Source organism: Phaeodactylum tricornutum, chromosome 16 (assembly GCF_000150955.2).
Source record: "Phaeodactylum tricornutum CCAP 1055/1 chromosome 16, whole genome shotgun sequence".
Lineage (NCBI taxonomy): Eukaryota > Bacillariophyta > Bacillariophyceae > Surirellales > Neidiaceae > Phaeodactylum > Phaeodactylum tricornutum.
Window position 1 is genome coordinate 547,023 of NC_011684.1, and position 14,799 is coordinate 561,821.

A 14,799-nucleotide genomic window follows, 5' to 3' on the forward strand; every position below is an offset into this window, starting at 1 on the left:
CGAAAACCTGAAACTCACAGTCAGAACTGCGTGTTCATTCTCTCGGTCTCTCGTGAACACCGACGACAACCATTCATAAGCAAATAAAGGTAAATATAGCAACCTAATTCGATAGCGAACATTTGGTGAGCAACTGGCGTGTAAAAGAGCAACGCATTGAGATCGTATACATCGCTGCTTTGCCCTTTGCCTTTCGCCCTTCGCCCCTCGAACAACGAACATGACTGATTCTAGTTCGGCGAGCCTGATCAGGTCCCCGCCAACTTATGGATCCACCAGCACCACGATGGATGATGAGCAGCCAGAGCAACCTCTCATTCTCTTTGCAGAGTTCCCTAGCGATCTCAATCGCGACAAGACCTTCGCATTGCCTTTAGCCCGGGAACTGTCAATTTGTGATACAATCGACCCAAACTCGATTCCAGTCGGACAGGCCTCTATTGCATCTGAAGTTGCCAACCTCAGCAAAAATCTTATTGGATGCGGAGTTCTATCTCTTTCCGGAGGTATCGCCATGTTCGCCGACTCGCCTAATGCCGTTTACCCGGCCTCACTATGGGTTATTGTCATGGGCGCTATCTTCGGATATTTTTGTCTCCTAATTGGGAAGCTATGTGATATGACTCGGTCAAGTACATATCGCGAATGCTGGCAAAAGACCATGGGCGACGATGGCTCGACCGTGGTAGCCTGCATCAACGCGCTTAAAGCAGCTCTCGCCAATCTGGCATATTCGACAATTTTGTCGCAGTCCGGAAGCTCTCTTTGCCAAACGATCGGCATTGAAGTCTCCCGAGTGTCATGTTTGTTGATTATAACGGTTACCATGATCCTTCCCTTATGCATGCTAAAGCAGATTCGTGTCCTGGCACCATTTTCAATTTTGGGTACCGCAGGAACGTTGTTGACAGCTCTGGCAATGATTATTCGGTATATGGATGGCTCCTACCTCCCTGAAGGTGCTTTTTACCATGACATCCAGCCAACTTTGCAACCCTCATTTGGAACAACAAACCGTGTTTGGAGCACTGCGGTATTACCGTATGTTTGTATGCTATTTGAAGCCTTCGTCATGCATTACAACGCTGCCCGTTTCTACAATGAGCTTAAACACGCGACACCGGCTCGATTCGGGACGGCTGTCTCGTCTTCGTTCGCACTGTCTTCGACCGTCTACGTGGCCATTGCGACCGTGGGATTTCTCACATTTGGTGGCAATTCGGACAGTTTCATTCTCAACAACTACAGCGCCAACGATCCGTTAGCTACCTTGAGTCGTCTTGCCATTTCATTTTCAACGCTGACAACATATCCACTTGTTTTCATCGGCTTCCGAGACGGTGCTCTCGATATTTTGGAAATTCCGGCTGCTCGACAAACCAACAAGAATCTCAACATTTTGACCGTGATTCTCTTGGCCATCATTACAATCATCGCCGTCTTTGTGACTGACTTAGGAATCATCAATGCTGTGGGTGGGGGCACTTTTGCGACTGCAATTGTCTTCGTGTTTCCTGCGCTTATGTATCGGTCAGCCGTTCAAAAAATGGGTCCGTCGAGTAATGAAATGGAAGTTTATTTTGCTTTGGTGCTTATGGTTTTCGGTATTGGCATTGGCGCAATTGGAGTTATCCAGTCCATTATTGTGTCGATCAAAGACTAATTTTGTCTGTACCGTGCACAGCTGGACGGGGTACTGTATAGGGAGTCTAAAAATGTTGATGCTTTTATTTGATCAATGACTAATGGGTACAGTTGAAACCAGGTTTAACTGTAAACGCAAATTGCGATGTACTAATGTGCAAATTTTACATCGCAGCAACAGGTTTGGCGACGTGTCCTTCCACTTCACTAGATGTGAAGGTATATGGACGCAAGCGAATACGTTGATCCTCAGACACAAGGCTGCATCATTTTGTTTCCAGTATTCGGCCACTTTTTCAAAAATTAAAGATCAGGTAAGGTAGAATGAATCGTTGCAAGAGTCTTTTCTGGCTGTAGGAATTTTCCTAAACACCACGGCGGTGGCTTCCGATTTCGGCTTCGAGTTGTCGTCCGGGTAGAAAATCGACGACGGGCTGGGCTTCACTGACGGCATCCTCAGACTGCGTCGATGACGAGCATCCATCGTCGTCTCCAAACTCCAAATCTTTCTCCATGCCATCCGCAGACAATGCTATTGTCTCTGCGCAGCGTTCTGAATCCCACGGACTTCCTTTCGCAAAGTAGGTGACTTTCACGAGAACGATTGTCAAGACAGTAGCAAGAATACTGTCCACATTCACAAACAGTCCCCATCCATCGAAAATGCAAGGACACCAAGGCCAAACGTGCAGAACACTCAAGATCTCCAGAACCAGCCCAATGAGGAATGAGAAAGCCGCCGAAAGAACCAATCTCGTCAAAAAATCGAATCGTCCCCGGAGATGCGGTTCCGCGGTAAGGCCGGCATAGGCAAGCAAGACAACCCCGGCGCTACCAGCACTGTGCCAAAGCAAATAGTTCAATTGCACATCAGTCATGGTGTTAACATCAATAGCGGAGGACCTTGTAAGACCTTTTCGGTTGGAAGCTCAAGCACTGCTCACGAAGAATGACAGAATATTGCATGTGTCAAAGGCACAACAAGAAACTCGCGCGAAGAACTTCTTACGTTAGCGATAATTCTCATGTCGTTGCTCAAATTACATTTATGCACTGGAAAAAACACTCGAGCATTTTTGGCCAAATCGAAAGAAGACTTCTATTTTTAAAGACAGTTTTAATATTTGAGCTCAAACTTCAAAAGAAACGTTTGTTGTTATCATCTGATTGACTGTGAATGCTATTCCTGAAAGTACCTACTGGGCGACTTATGCAAACGTCGCAAGCGTAAAAAACAAATGTAAATCTGACTGTGAATAGTATTGTATAATCACAGTCAACCTAGCTCGTCTATTCTTCTCTGGGGACGTCGTCCTTTGTCGGATTGATTTCCAGAGCGGACGCCCGCATGAAGATATCTCGCGATCCTTCCAATCGCGCCCCCGTATACCGCACGATGCGCAAATCAACATCCAAATATGTCGTATCCATGGCATGATCCGATGGATCAAACAACGTTTTAGGCATTGCGCGATGTAAATAGCCCACCAAGCCCTGTACGTCCTGAGGAATAGCAGAACCGCGAGCAGGTTGCAGTAGGTGGTCTTCCAGATCGACAATCATCCGCGCACCTTGATTGATTGAGTAGTTACATTTAACGGAAAAGGTCCCCGTCGCGTCGAAAGCAGCGTCGCCAGCTTCGGCTAGGTCCCAGAGCGCTTGGTTCGTAACAACGCCGTCAAGGTTGTTGCATTCAATCCTTTGGGTCAGTTCGCGCAAACGAAACTTGGCAGGATTGGGCGTTCCCGACAAATTTGTGCTAAATAGAAGCTGCCAAGATCCTTGCATTGCGAGATTGAGAAAAGTCAGGGTTTGAGCTGGTTGATAGCGGGCTTCCAATGCATTGACCAATTCTTCTACTCTTCGAAATTCGTCTTCTTGACCCGTCATGCTCGGCAAAAGCTCCAACAACTCTCCTTTGATTTCTGCTGCACTCTTGTTTGCGAATTCTCCTTGATTCTCATTCTTAGTGTCATCTCTTTTTTCAAAGCCTTTCGACGTAAATGCATCGACAGCGCTTCTGAGCGTGGGATCGAGTGGAGGGGCGGCTCTGGCTGACCGATTGCTGGAACGTCGAACACCGAACGCTGACGTCTGATGTAGCCAAGCGAAAGACGTTAACAAAGCAACGGAAAATATGGATACTAGCGGCTTCATGATCTTCGAGAAAATGATGTATTATTCTATCGAACTCGGGATACCTTCCGACTGACTGTGATCGACACTCCATCGTAGGACACCATTTCACATCAACATCATCCTGCCGGAACGAGAGACTTCAAACCAAAACACGTCACCGGTTCTGATGTTTGATTGGTTGTGATTTGACTAGGCTGACAAACAGCCTGTCTCAGGGCTGTCGTACGATATCGCTGGGATCTCCATATAGCTAACTGTAATAGTTAATCAAAAGAAACCACTGTGAAATTACACAGGTCCCTAGTCGCGATGCAGGCCCGTTGTCGCAAGAAGCCAACAAGACTACCGTGTAGGCGCTAACTGTAAAGATTTCTTGCAGGATAGTCTTCCATTTTCGGACTTGGTTCAGAGGCAGGCCTAACGGGCTGCAAATCTTCCGTCTCACACTTACAGTAAGTCACCACCGGAACGATCGAAGGGAAGCTTCTCTTGATTGGCGGTTTTTAATTTTGCACCTGCGATTATAGTCTACTTGCGGCAGTCAACCTGCATCAATGTATTTTTGAATGTTTGTCACCGAAGTTTTAAACGGGTGAAGATACGCCAATGTAAAGCGATCTTTTCACAAGATTTGAACTGACAGTGACTTTAAAATACCGTGAACATTCTCTGATCCGAAGGCGCTACAAACTTTTGAAGCAAAAGCCTGCGGCGATTCCTTTTGTGGTCTATTATCGTTCCAAGGGGGAATGATTATCGTATGAACACATGTTCAGAGAGCCGGTCAAGCTTCTAGAAAAGAATGACGACAAGAAAGAACAATGACATCGGAGACACGTCTGCAGTCAGTTCAACAGCGCAAAAGCTGTGCTGTCCCGAAGAAAAAACCGACCGCATCTCCAACGAGCCGCATTTCAATATAGCTCACTACTTGGCTTTGAGTCTGTCTTGAATGCGCTGATGCAATCCACACAGAAAATCATTGTAGTCTTTCTCCCCAGAAACCGCATCATCCACCAAAAGATTGAGAACATCCGCTTCCATTGGAGCATCGTGACCGTCCTGCTGTATAATTGACACAACAGGCACATGAGTTGGCCGGACGGAACCTTCGCTTCCTTGATTTGTGCCGTTGAACGTCCTCATTTGCCAGACAAAATTGTGAAGCAGTTCTGCTTGATCGATTTGGTGACTACGTGCCATCTCCTTTATTTCATCCGGCGCAGTCTTTCCAACATAGAAAAAAATCTGTAGGCCGCTATCCAGGAGGTACACACCATCGTCTTCAAGACTAGCCATACTCGGCAAAATGGGCTGTGGCATTCTTACAAACCCAACTTGCTCCGGTCCATGATGCGACTCGAACTCCGCAGTACCACTTTCGTTTCCCAAGACGGAAAAAATGTTGGGATGCACCATAAGCATGCTGGTACTGGAACTTACGTTGGCCAGATAATGTACGAATAGTGCCCTGTCATCACCCGTGGGCGACATGCGGACAGCTTGAGTTTGTGCATCGCGACGGGCCATGCCCGGGCGAAAGATCGGACTCTTCATCAAGCACATACAGTAGAGTGGAAACAACTGCAACTTTTCTGGGAGGACCATTTGCCGTGCGGATGAGTTTGCGGCCGACGAATTTGTGCGGTAGTTGAGCAAAATTTCCAGACACCGATGGAACACCAAGTCACGGGCTTTTTCACGGGCCGCGTCTCCTTCCTTCTCCCTTACTAGCTTCTTCATACGATCCAGCGCTTCTCTGGCTAGTAGAGCAGAAGCAGTTCCCATGTCAACCGATCGGAATACTTCATCTACCACAGTAGAACTACGGATGGCCAAGGTGGAGACCCGCACACGGCGGCAGCCCGATATTGTTGAGTAGAGCAAGGCCGTTTGTATGTACACGTACCGATTTTTGGGGGGTACACCACCCACGCGATGCTCAAGCTCCACTGCGATGCACGTGTTCGGCGTCACGCAGGACAATTCGATTTCCGACGAGCTACCCAATCCGTTATCGACTAGGTTACCGACATGGGTTGGAAAGGATTTGATTTGAATTCCGTCCGAACATCGAACCTTAAACACCGCATCCCATCCCGTAAAGGAAAAGACTTGGGCTCTCAGTTCTTCCAGAATGATCGGATTCCAGTCTTTGTTCGAAACGTGGAACAATTTTCCACAAGTATTCCGGCACAACTCGCCGAGTGTGGCGAGATCCAAGTACGCGGGTGGTGTGAGCGGGCTAGTGTGGTATAAAACATCCAAACAGGTTCGGTCCTGGCAACATTTCGCGGCTAGCTCCTGATAAAACGAAGAAGCCGCCGCATCTTCTGTATGCTTCAACTTGGAGGCGGTTTGTAGCGGACTATAGGATATGATATTGTCCGGATCGTGCGCTTTACCCGGAACAGGTTCCCGTACCGAAAGGCTACCGACGCCAAAATTCGGTCGTCGTCGGGTGATCAAGGTACCGCGACCCCCCGTCGCCGCCAAGGCGTCAGCAAGAAAGGCCAGCGCCGCTCCACCACACGATAGTTCCATACCGTCCAAGCCGTACGCATTTTTCGCACGCGCCAATTTCCGCAGATCCTCGAGATCGTTCTGGAGTAGGCCATCCAAGTAGGCCTTCCAGGATGCCAATCCTTCCGGTACCGACACATCAAACGTCCAATCGTTGAGGGGTAGAGGGCAAAAGGGTGCGTTGGTCACATCCGCCATGACGGAGTAGCGTTCCCGGTCGTGGTGCCCGGCCACCAAAATTCCGGCCGAAGATACCCAACAGAGACCAATGCGTGGCGTCAGCGGTGCGTACTGATTCCCGACGTGAGTCGCCAGGTCTTCCCCCAATTGTGCCAGAATGGGTAGATACTGCGTGACATGCGGACACGTTAAATCCACGGCGTACACAAACACGGGCGGCACGGGCTGTGGGCGGGTGACGTAGGGTCCGGAAACGTGATAATCTACCGTACCGCACTGCATGGCCGGACCCGTCAGGTTGGCGGCAATCCCGCGATTGCTGGTACCACAGAGATTACAAGATCCATCCGTTCCAAAAAACGGATTGGCGTAGGCGTGACAGTGTCCACAGCGCGGTGGCGGGGACGGTTCCCGGGCATCCACGCACGGGATACGTTGTGGATCACGCCAGTCTTGGACGGAACGGTCGGGGAGGACGCGGGGACGTGGCACGAAGGTTTCGTCGTGACAGGCCAAGGGGGTAGCGAGGATTCCGAGTGGTAGATCGCCGGTTTGATGCCAGAGAGCACGTGTAAGGGGAAAGGCGTAGACGCTGGCGCGTACGAGATTAGGCGAAGCGTTACCGTCGTCTTTGACAATGTATCGCGAGTCGGCGGGTGGGGGGTTTTGGGCCGTTTCGCCATTGAGGACGGCAGCTCGCGGAAAATATACCGGCAACTGGGATTCTTGCGGGCGGGTAAAGAGTGGAGCTCTAGGAATTTGTGAGGGATCGATTTTCCGTAAACCAGGCGGAGGCTGTTGCGTGTGCGACGGTTGGTAGTACCCGGGCTGCGGTGGTGGAGGCGATGGGTGCGGGTGCGTAGTGTTGGGAGGACGTGACGATGGAAGCGGGGGTGAAAGAGGATTTGACGAGTAGGGTTGCGGTGGAACGGGATAGGCTGGTTGCAGTGTCCGACTCGCAGTCGGAGGTACAGATGCGGGAGGTGCGAACGGAAGTGGTGGATTCTGCCGGGACGGCGGCTGAGAAACCATGCCCGGATGAGCGATTCGATGGATCGATGGAGGCGGTACCGGAGTGTGTGCGGACGGAGGTGTAGTCCGAGCATCGTGCGACGGAACGGATCCATTGGTCGTGACGCTGTGCGAAGGCGGCGGTGGAAATCTTGTGCTGCCGTGTGTGGAAAGGTTGGACTGTGGGAGCGCGGACGCTGAGGCTCCACCATTCAGCGGCCCTCTTCTCGTACTGTAATGGGACGTTGCCGACGACGTCTCGAGAACAGCTGGAGCTGATGGAGAGACGCCCAGTGGCCTAGAAGGCGGTGGTGGTGGTGGAGGGGGAAAGTTGGTCATGGAGGGAGAGAACGCAACGAAAGCTGCCTTTCGCAGGAGGATGTGCGTTTGTTTGGGAGTTTCCTTTCCCTTGCGCCTTGCACTGGCATTGATTTGTATTCTTGTTCCTGTTACCTGTTTACAGCAGTTCACGACAACACGGTGTGGTCGACTCCCGACGACAGTACGGCACCGAATCTCTCCCAAGCAAAGCACTTCTCTACTCCAGAGAGCTAGCGAGCGTGACGAAACCCGACGACGATGAAATGAACCCCACTTTGTCGAAACCCTGCAGTCTTGATCGGATGGGAACACGCGGACCCGGATTTGGGGGGAAAGGCCCACGATTGCGATGGGTTTACAGTCACGGTTAGGACGTACAGTTACAATTGCCAATCTCTTGGCTCCCGTCACCTAAATTTGTAATAACTGTAAGTAACATGAACTGATTGTGAACAAGCCAATGTGGGCCTTCTGCGCCTGTTTGGTTTCCTTTCTCCTGCACCAAAAGTCCCGGTTCTCAATTCTAGCGCACCCAGATCAGCATCCTTCGTTTTCTGCGTGACATCCAAACAAAGAGGCATGAACAACACCAGCCATGCGGCCATTGACCTAGATTCCGAAGGCTATGACGCTTCGATGGATCCGGAACAGCACACACGCCTGCCATAATTCAATCACTGGATCTCCCGTTCCTCTGCCCAGGAGCCGGTGGCTCCGCGGCAGTAGCTTCTTGTTAGTATATGATTGGATTGTGGAGCCTATGTTTGCCGGTATACTGCCGCCAATGTGCCAGTCTTCAACCGGACCCACCGGCTTTACATGCGCATCTAGTTTTTCCTGAAGCGACCTACGGCAGACTTTTGAGGCTGCAAAAGGGCTCCTGGAAATCTAAAAGCAGGTTCTCTTCTCGCTTACAAACGGTTGACTGTGAATGTAGATAATTACATGAGCAAGTTGCATAGTGAATCATAAGCGACAACTGCTTCATAAAGATCAGCTCGCATTAAATCCGATTATATTTGTATTTCTCTCTCTGATTTCAACCTTCCTTTCGGGAATGGTCCACTGCGTTGGTGAAGCTCATCGCGGCATCGTTCATCCACTTCCAAGTATTAAGAAAAAAGAACCAACCAAGCGGCCATCCCACGTGCCCCCCACCTTTGGTCAATAACAATAGCAAATTTCCAGTTCCTGTTTTGGTAAGGTTTGTTGGATGCATGAGACCATGATTGGCGCCTACAGTCCGAAACGTTACCAGCGGATCGTCCAGTGCATGAATGACCAAAAGAGGAATCGACAAGCTTTGGATTCTTCTCTGTGGCTCTAGCGATGGACCACTGTACTCCTCAATAGGGATATCCCCTAACGCAGACATTTCGGAGTAATAGTGATCCAAGTCCCGAAAGCCATTGTACGCCACAGCCGCACTTTTGCCAAGCTCTGAAACGTGTGCCGCCCTCATAAGATTTTTCATTTGGTCTTTTGTCAATCTGGCGCGAAATCGCTCGCCCCATTTTCCGACCGCGAAATCGTCTCGTAGAGTCTGTGCTAGCATGGGTTGCCAAAGTCGCTCAGCTCGGTAGTAAACAGCCTCAAAGCGCATATCGAGACCTCCCGAAATCGCAACTGCCGAATCGAGCGCGCAATTCTCTCCTGAACGTGCAACATAGTTGCTCAGGACAATGGCACCCATGGAATATACTGGTCTCCAACGAGCGTTTGTCGAAGTCTTAGTGCCGCAGTATGGGCGTCGGAAAAGCGGGCGCCGTGAAAGACATCCCATCCCCGAATAGGCAAATCGCCGAGTCCGCGTGCAATCATGACCACTACCGTCGATCCCTCTCCAGTGCGCCGCCACGTGAAGTCTTGGACGTAGCCTTCCTGAGAACCACCGTTGAGCCCATGTAGAATAAGATAGAGAGGTTTTGTGACATCGTGGCCTGCTTCTGGAAACCCAATATCCAAGGCCGCCACCTCGCCATCATCCAGAGGAAGCCAAACACGTGTGTACGAAAAGTCACGAACCAAGTTCAAAAGAAAAGGGAGGCCCGTCCGGCCGTCACCTGTAGGGATCCAAGGACACGCTCCATATTCTTTACTATACGTACGTTGCGACAGAGGCCAGTGTTCAACCAATTTGTTGATGAATTCATTTTCTTGGTTGTAGTAAAGACCTTCCGCTATTTCACAGCGTTCCGCGGAATCCCCGAAGGTAAACGCACCAGTCTCATAATCGTATACAAGGAATAGCGCTAGGAGTATCAAACAAAACTTGCCAATCATTGTTTGTCGTAGTCGATAGCGTACGGACACATTCACGGACAGGAGTAATAACATGATCAGCATCGACCCACCGTAGAAGGGTCCGTATTCGAGCACATACAAGGTATCGGTAAAGAGAACGATCGATGACGCTACCGACAGGAGGCATGTTATAGAAAGGAAGATTCTCTGGGGACGTGTAGCTGTTTTGGAATCTTGATCCGATATCCCCTTGATACTTGTGTACAGTAAATGAGTCAAACCGACGGGAGCCAAAATGGAGCTGAAGAGACGTAACCAAAGTTCTCCAATTGCAATCAGACTCGGGACTCCTTTGGCAGCGATGGTCAAAACAACATCCCAGAAGGACTCCAAATGATCATTGGTTAACAAGGGACCTTGGGATGGCACCCCGGGAATCTCGTACGGTTGTGGGGCCTCTGGGCCGCAAAATGGATGCGTCGCAGACAAATTCAACTGATTCAAAAAGCTCAGGGAGGATGTCGGAAAAGTGGACCAATTCGACGGCCTCTGCGCACCGCAGTAAGCTTCGATTGTCCACTTTGATTCTATCATGAACTTTACTTGTGGTGACAACAGCAGTGAATTTTGTTGTTGGAAGCTACATTCTGTGCAGTATTTCCTTGAAATCGATTGATTTCTATCTGGTGAGAAGATCTCGGATATGTGCTAGTGTGCACGCATTTCGGTCGAGTCTTTAAGATAAGGTCCATGTTCCTAACCGATGACCCTTTTGCTCGGATAGAAGTAAATGTAAGTAATACATGTAGTCATAATACAAGAAAACAGTGTCCCAACTGTTGCTAATGTAAGGCTGGGCAGTTTTGACTATCATGTTAATTGTTACGGAGTACTACCAAAGCACAACCGTAGGACAGATCGCTGTTAGGACAGTGAGTGGTAAACGAAGGTGGGCGTTGAGACGAACGACCTGCAATACACCTAAGAGACTTAGGGACTGTAAAACTCAACTCGTTGACGACGCTCCCCACGGGTTAGACAGCGGATACGAGGACCTATGCGTAGAATGCAATTTGGATCAATGAACTTATAAAACAATGAGTGGGTGATTACCTTCTACAAACTAGTCAATCTGTTGTTCAGTCCAGTGAACAATCCCACAAAATGCCATCGAATCTTTGATCTTCCACAGCTGCCATAATCTCAACAGGCAACCTTTCTTTCACATGTATATATACTTTCGGAACTATAAGTTCCTTGCACGATACCTATGGTGAGTATAGGATCTTGTTCAATCCCACCATGTGGTTCGTGGTACCTCTTTTGTCCCCGCAATCGTATCTCCTATGTTTCGATCGTATTTCACTGTACCTTGGTCTTGTAAACTGACAAGTAAGGACTAAACACATGCGCCTCCGGAAACATAGCAATTGTACAAATGCACCCTTTATTGTGAGTCCACGTGGCCACGAAATAAGGCTGACAATATTACTGTGCGCGCCTCCTTAACTCCATGTGCATAGTTTTGATTCACACTTGCGACATCCATGTTAGGCGAATCATGTCCATGAGACATGTCGCAAGGAGGCATACCGTAACACTCCCCATCAGCCTGCTTGGTGGTCTTGAAAGTCTTCACCTCACAATTTGATGTATCACCTTGCCAGAACAAGAGTGGCTTAAGGACTGGCCATGCCTGTTGAAAACCCCAGTGCTTACTGAGCACATCTGCCACGTTTTCGGCTCCCAAGATTTTCTGGAAATCAACAACTCCTGCTGCAATTGCCTCACAAACGCGATGATAAGACAATGCATTATGACGCTTGTTTATGGGCGACTGAGGTTCTGTTGAGCTAGTAATCACTGACTGGTTGTCACCAAACAAGATTGTCTTTCCTGTCACTGGTACTCCAAGGTAACGGAGGGTAGTACGGATGTCCATGATTTGCTCAACTGCAATCCGAGCTGCAACAAACTCAGACCCATAGGTGGCAGTCTCAACAGTAGCCTGACGCTTTGAGAACCATTCAAAGGGAGTCTTGTTGATAAGATGGAGGACTCCTGTCACAGAACGACCTGTTACCATGTCGTGGTATAGGTTTGCATCAACGTAGCTTGTTAGAGTGACATGCTTTCCAAGTGCCGTTGGTGCATCATGAGGAAGAAGTTCTTTGACATCCCCGTATACAGAAGTTGCCCAGTTATGACGCTTGTCCGGTAGTTCTGAGTAGTTGGGCTCATCAGTACGAACCCGAATAGCACCATTCTTCATCTTCTTGACGTAACCGTACATCCGCTTGAGTCGATCAAGATGTCCTTCACGGGATGCCACTCGAAATCTTGACATACTCATAACAGCAGTGGCTATATCAAATCGACCTAGTGTGATGAGCCATTGCAAGCTCCCAATGAGTGACTGGTACTGCTTTATCCCGTCTTCACTGAGTTCCGATGTAGCATCTAGTTCCGGATGGTCTCCTTTCTCTAGTGGGGACACATACATCTTGGGCTGTTCACCATACATCCTCTCATACTGCTCCATCATACATGCAATATATTTTTCTTTGGGTGGTATGAAAGAGTGCCGTCCTTGTCTCGCTCAAAAGTACATCCCAAGTGGTATTCAAGAGGACCAACACTTTTGAGCTTGTACTTGTGTTGCTCCTTGAGTTGATCAATGATATCTCCAGGACTGTGGGCTGCAACGGCGATGTTGTCAACCCAGACCACAATGTACTTGTATACTCTACCATTGGCTCGTATCCAGACATCCGAGTCGGCCTTACTTGCTGTGAACCCAAGGTCCCGAAGGGTGTCCGCAAATCTCTCATGCCATCGGAGTCCACTGCTCCTGAGACCATACAGTGCCTTGTTGATAACAAGAATGTGTCCTTCTAGCTCGGCAAATTCCGGACCAGCTACAACAAAGACCTTTTCTTTGGTCTTGGCTTCCAGGTATGCATTCCCTATGTCTGCTCCCCATAGCTTTAGACTGTTGAGTTCAGCTAGGAATACAACAATACGCAAGCTTCGTAGCGAGACAACTCCAGATCCAGTATTTTTTTGCTTTACTGGTTGGATTCCTGTTTATTCCTGAATTCATCACCATTTATTTCCTTCCCATAATCAGGGATGGGAGTTCACTGATTTTGCTACTGCTTTTACCATCGCTATCGCTTACGTTTTCTTTGTCTTTGTTGGATTGCTCATTATGAGTATGGGTAGGTGGAAAAATTGCGATTGTCTATTTCTGTTGCGGTACAATATCTGACGAACTCGATTCTTTACTCTCGAAGGAATCCCCGCAATTGACCCGTACCCGCTCATGTTTGTCTACAACCTTTCCCAGATTATGCTGTGTGCTTACATGACCATTGAAGCCGGTCTTCTTGCTTATCGCAACGACTACACATTTTGGCCGTGCAATGATTGCGACTTTGAAAATCCGCCTCTCGCCAATCTCCAATGGCTCTTTTACGTTTCCAAAATTTGGGATTTTTGGGACACCATATTTATTGTTCTCGGGAAGAAATGGCGTCAACTTTCCTTCCTGCACGTCTACCACCATACCACCGTCTTTCTTTTCTGCTGGTTGAATACACATTTAAACTTCGACGGTGATATCTTTCTTACCATTTTCTTGAACACTTTCGTCCACACTGTGATGTACACGTACTACTTCATTTGCATGCACACCAAGATCCCCGAGACCGGCAAATCCTTGCCCATTTGGTGGAAGTCTAGTTTGACCAGCATGCAGTTGGTGCAATTCATCACGATGATGACGCATGCTATCATGGTCTTGCATAAAGGCTGTGCTGCTCCCCATAGCCGGGTGGGGATATCATACTTGGTTTACATTTTTTCGCTCTTTGTTTTGTTCGCCCAGTTCTTTGTCAGCTCGTACCTCAAGCCGAAGAAGAAAAAGACGGCATGAGCGAAACGTAGGCTTTAAAATAAGTACGCCAACGTTAAGATTGCGAGGACGTTTGGTTTGGCATTAGCGGATGTTGCCGAAGCCTTCAGCGTTTTCGTGAGGCGCGAGGAAAAAATCACAAACGTGAACTACTATTCTCACTTTTTGATAGATTCAATAGTTGCTTTCCACAACAAGATTGGTTGTTGCATTGGTTGACGGGAAGCATTTTCTTACATTACTGCTAGGTGAATTCACTTACTGAAAGCTCGTTATGTCACTTCTCGTATCGTTGACTGTGAGTATAATTTTGATATGCCCAGGTTTGTCGTAGTAGACCGTCACTACAGAACCAAGCGATGTGCGGCACAACGTGTCCGCTGACCTGCAAAATTTTATTGACGCGAGAGTTCTTGATAGTTGTTCTTGATTTTGACTGTGAAATATAGGAAATTCACTATTCCAGTCAAAACCAAGATCTCTTACAAATTACCTCTTACATAAAAAAATCGAGAATCGTTTCCTATTTACAGTTAGGTGTTTGCATTTGTTGGTCGCATCTGAAATACTTGTCGACATTCCCCTCTCTTCCTATTGACACGGAGCAGAATCAGCTCCAATAGATTGTATTACCTGTACACCAGAAAATTTGACCACTTTCTGTCCCGATCTTCGCCCCGAATGGGAAACAACGACCAAAACCATTGGGGGCATTACATCTTGCTGAAAGGAAAAGCGGAAAAATTGTACCCACGTAGATTAGAGCGTATAGCGTGCAAAGGGAATCACTACGGTGTTTCAACACACCCAGAGCCAGGGTC

At 48.5% G+C, this 14,799-nt stretch overlaps 6 protein-coding genes across 6 annotated transcripts; 2 read left to right on the forward strand and 4 right to left on the reverse strand.

The window, feature by feature from the left end:
* The first annotated feature begins 127 nt into the window (after positions 1–127).
* Positions 128–1,741, forward strand: PHATRDRAFT_48219 (predicted protein). The gene has a single exon (XM_002182519.1). The coding sequence runs from the start codon at positions 221–223 to the stop codon at positions 1,661–1,663; it is 1,443 nt and encodes a 480-aa protein (XP_002182555.1). The 5' UTR covers positions 128–220; the 3' UTR covers positions 1,664–1,741.
* Positions 1,742–2,009: 268 nt separating this feature from the next.
* On the reverse strand, positions 2,010–2,522 carry PHATRDRAFT_38622 (predicted protein; the record flags this gene model as incomplete). Its single annotated transcript, XM_002182671.1, has 1 exon — positions 2,010–2,522. The coding sequence occupies one exon, from the start codon at positions 2,520–2,522 to the stop codon at positions 2,010–2,012; it is 513 nt and encodes a 170-aa protein (XP_002182707.1).
* A 412-nt stretch (positions 2,523–2,934) lies between these two features.
* On the reverse strand, positions 2,935–3,801 carry PHATRDRAFT_38623 (predicted protein; the record flags this gene model as incomplete). The annotated part of the gene is made up of 1 exon (XM_002182672.1): positions 2,935–3,801. One exon carries the CDS (start codon positions 3,799–3,801, stop codon positions 2,935–2,937), a length of 867 nt encoding a protein of 288 aa, XP_002182708.1.
* Positions 3,802–4,710: 909 nt separating this feature from the next.
* Positions 4,711–7,836, reverse strand: PHATRDRAFT_48220 (predicted protein; the record flags this gene model as incomplete). The annotated part of the gene is made up of 1 exon (XM_002182673.1): positions 4,711–7,836. One exon carries the CDS (start codon positions 7,834–7,836, stop codon positions 4,711–4,713), a length of 3,126 nt encoding a protein of 1,041 aa, XP_002182709.1.
* Positions 7,837–8,857: 1,021 nt separating this feature from the next.
* PHATRDRAFT_48221 (predicted protein) lies at positions 8,858–10,656 on the reverse strand (the record flags this gene model as incomplete). The annotated part of the gene is made up of 3 exons (XM_002182674.1): positions 8,858–9,466; positions 9,508–9,881; positions 9,927–10,656. 3 exons carry the CDS (start codon positions 10,654–10,656, stop codon positions 8,858–8,860), a joined length of 1,713 nt encoding a protein of 570 aa, XP_002182710.1.
* Positions 10,657–13,174: 2,518 nt separating this feature from the next.
* ELO6b_1 (delta 6 desaturase) lies at positions 13,175–14,044 on the forward strand. The gene is made up of 2 exons (XM_002182520.1): positions 13,175–13,283; positions 13,359–14,044. The coding sequence occupies exons 1-2, from the start codon at positions 13,274–13,276 to the stop codon at positions 13,997–13,999; spliced, it is 651 nt and encodes a 216-aa protein (XP_002182556.1). The 5' UTR covers positions 13,175–13,273; the 3' UTR covers positions 14,000–14,044.
* The last annotated feature ends 755 nt before the right edge of the window (positions 14,045–14,799 follow it).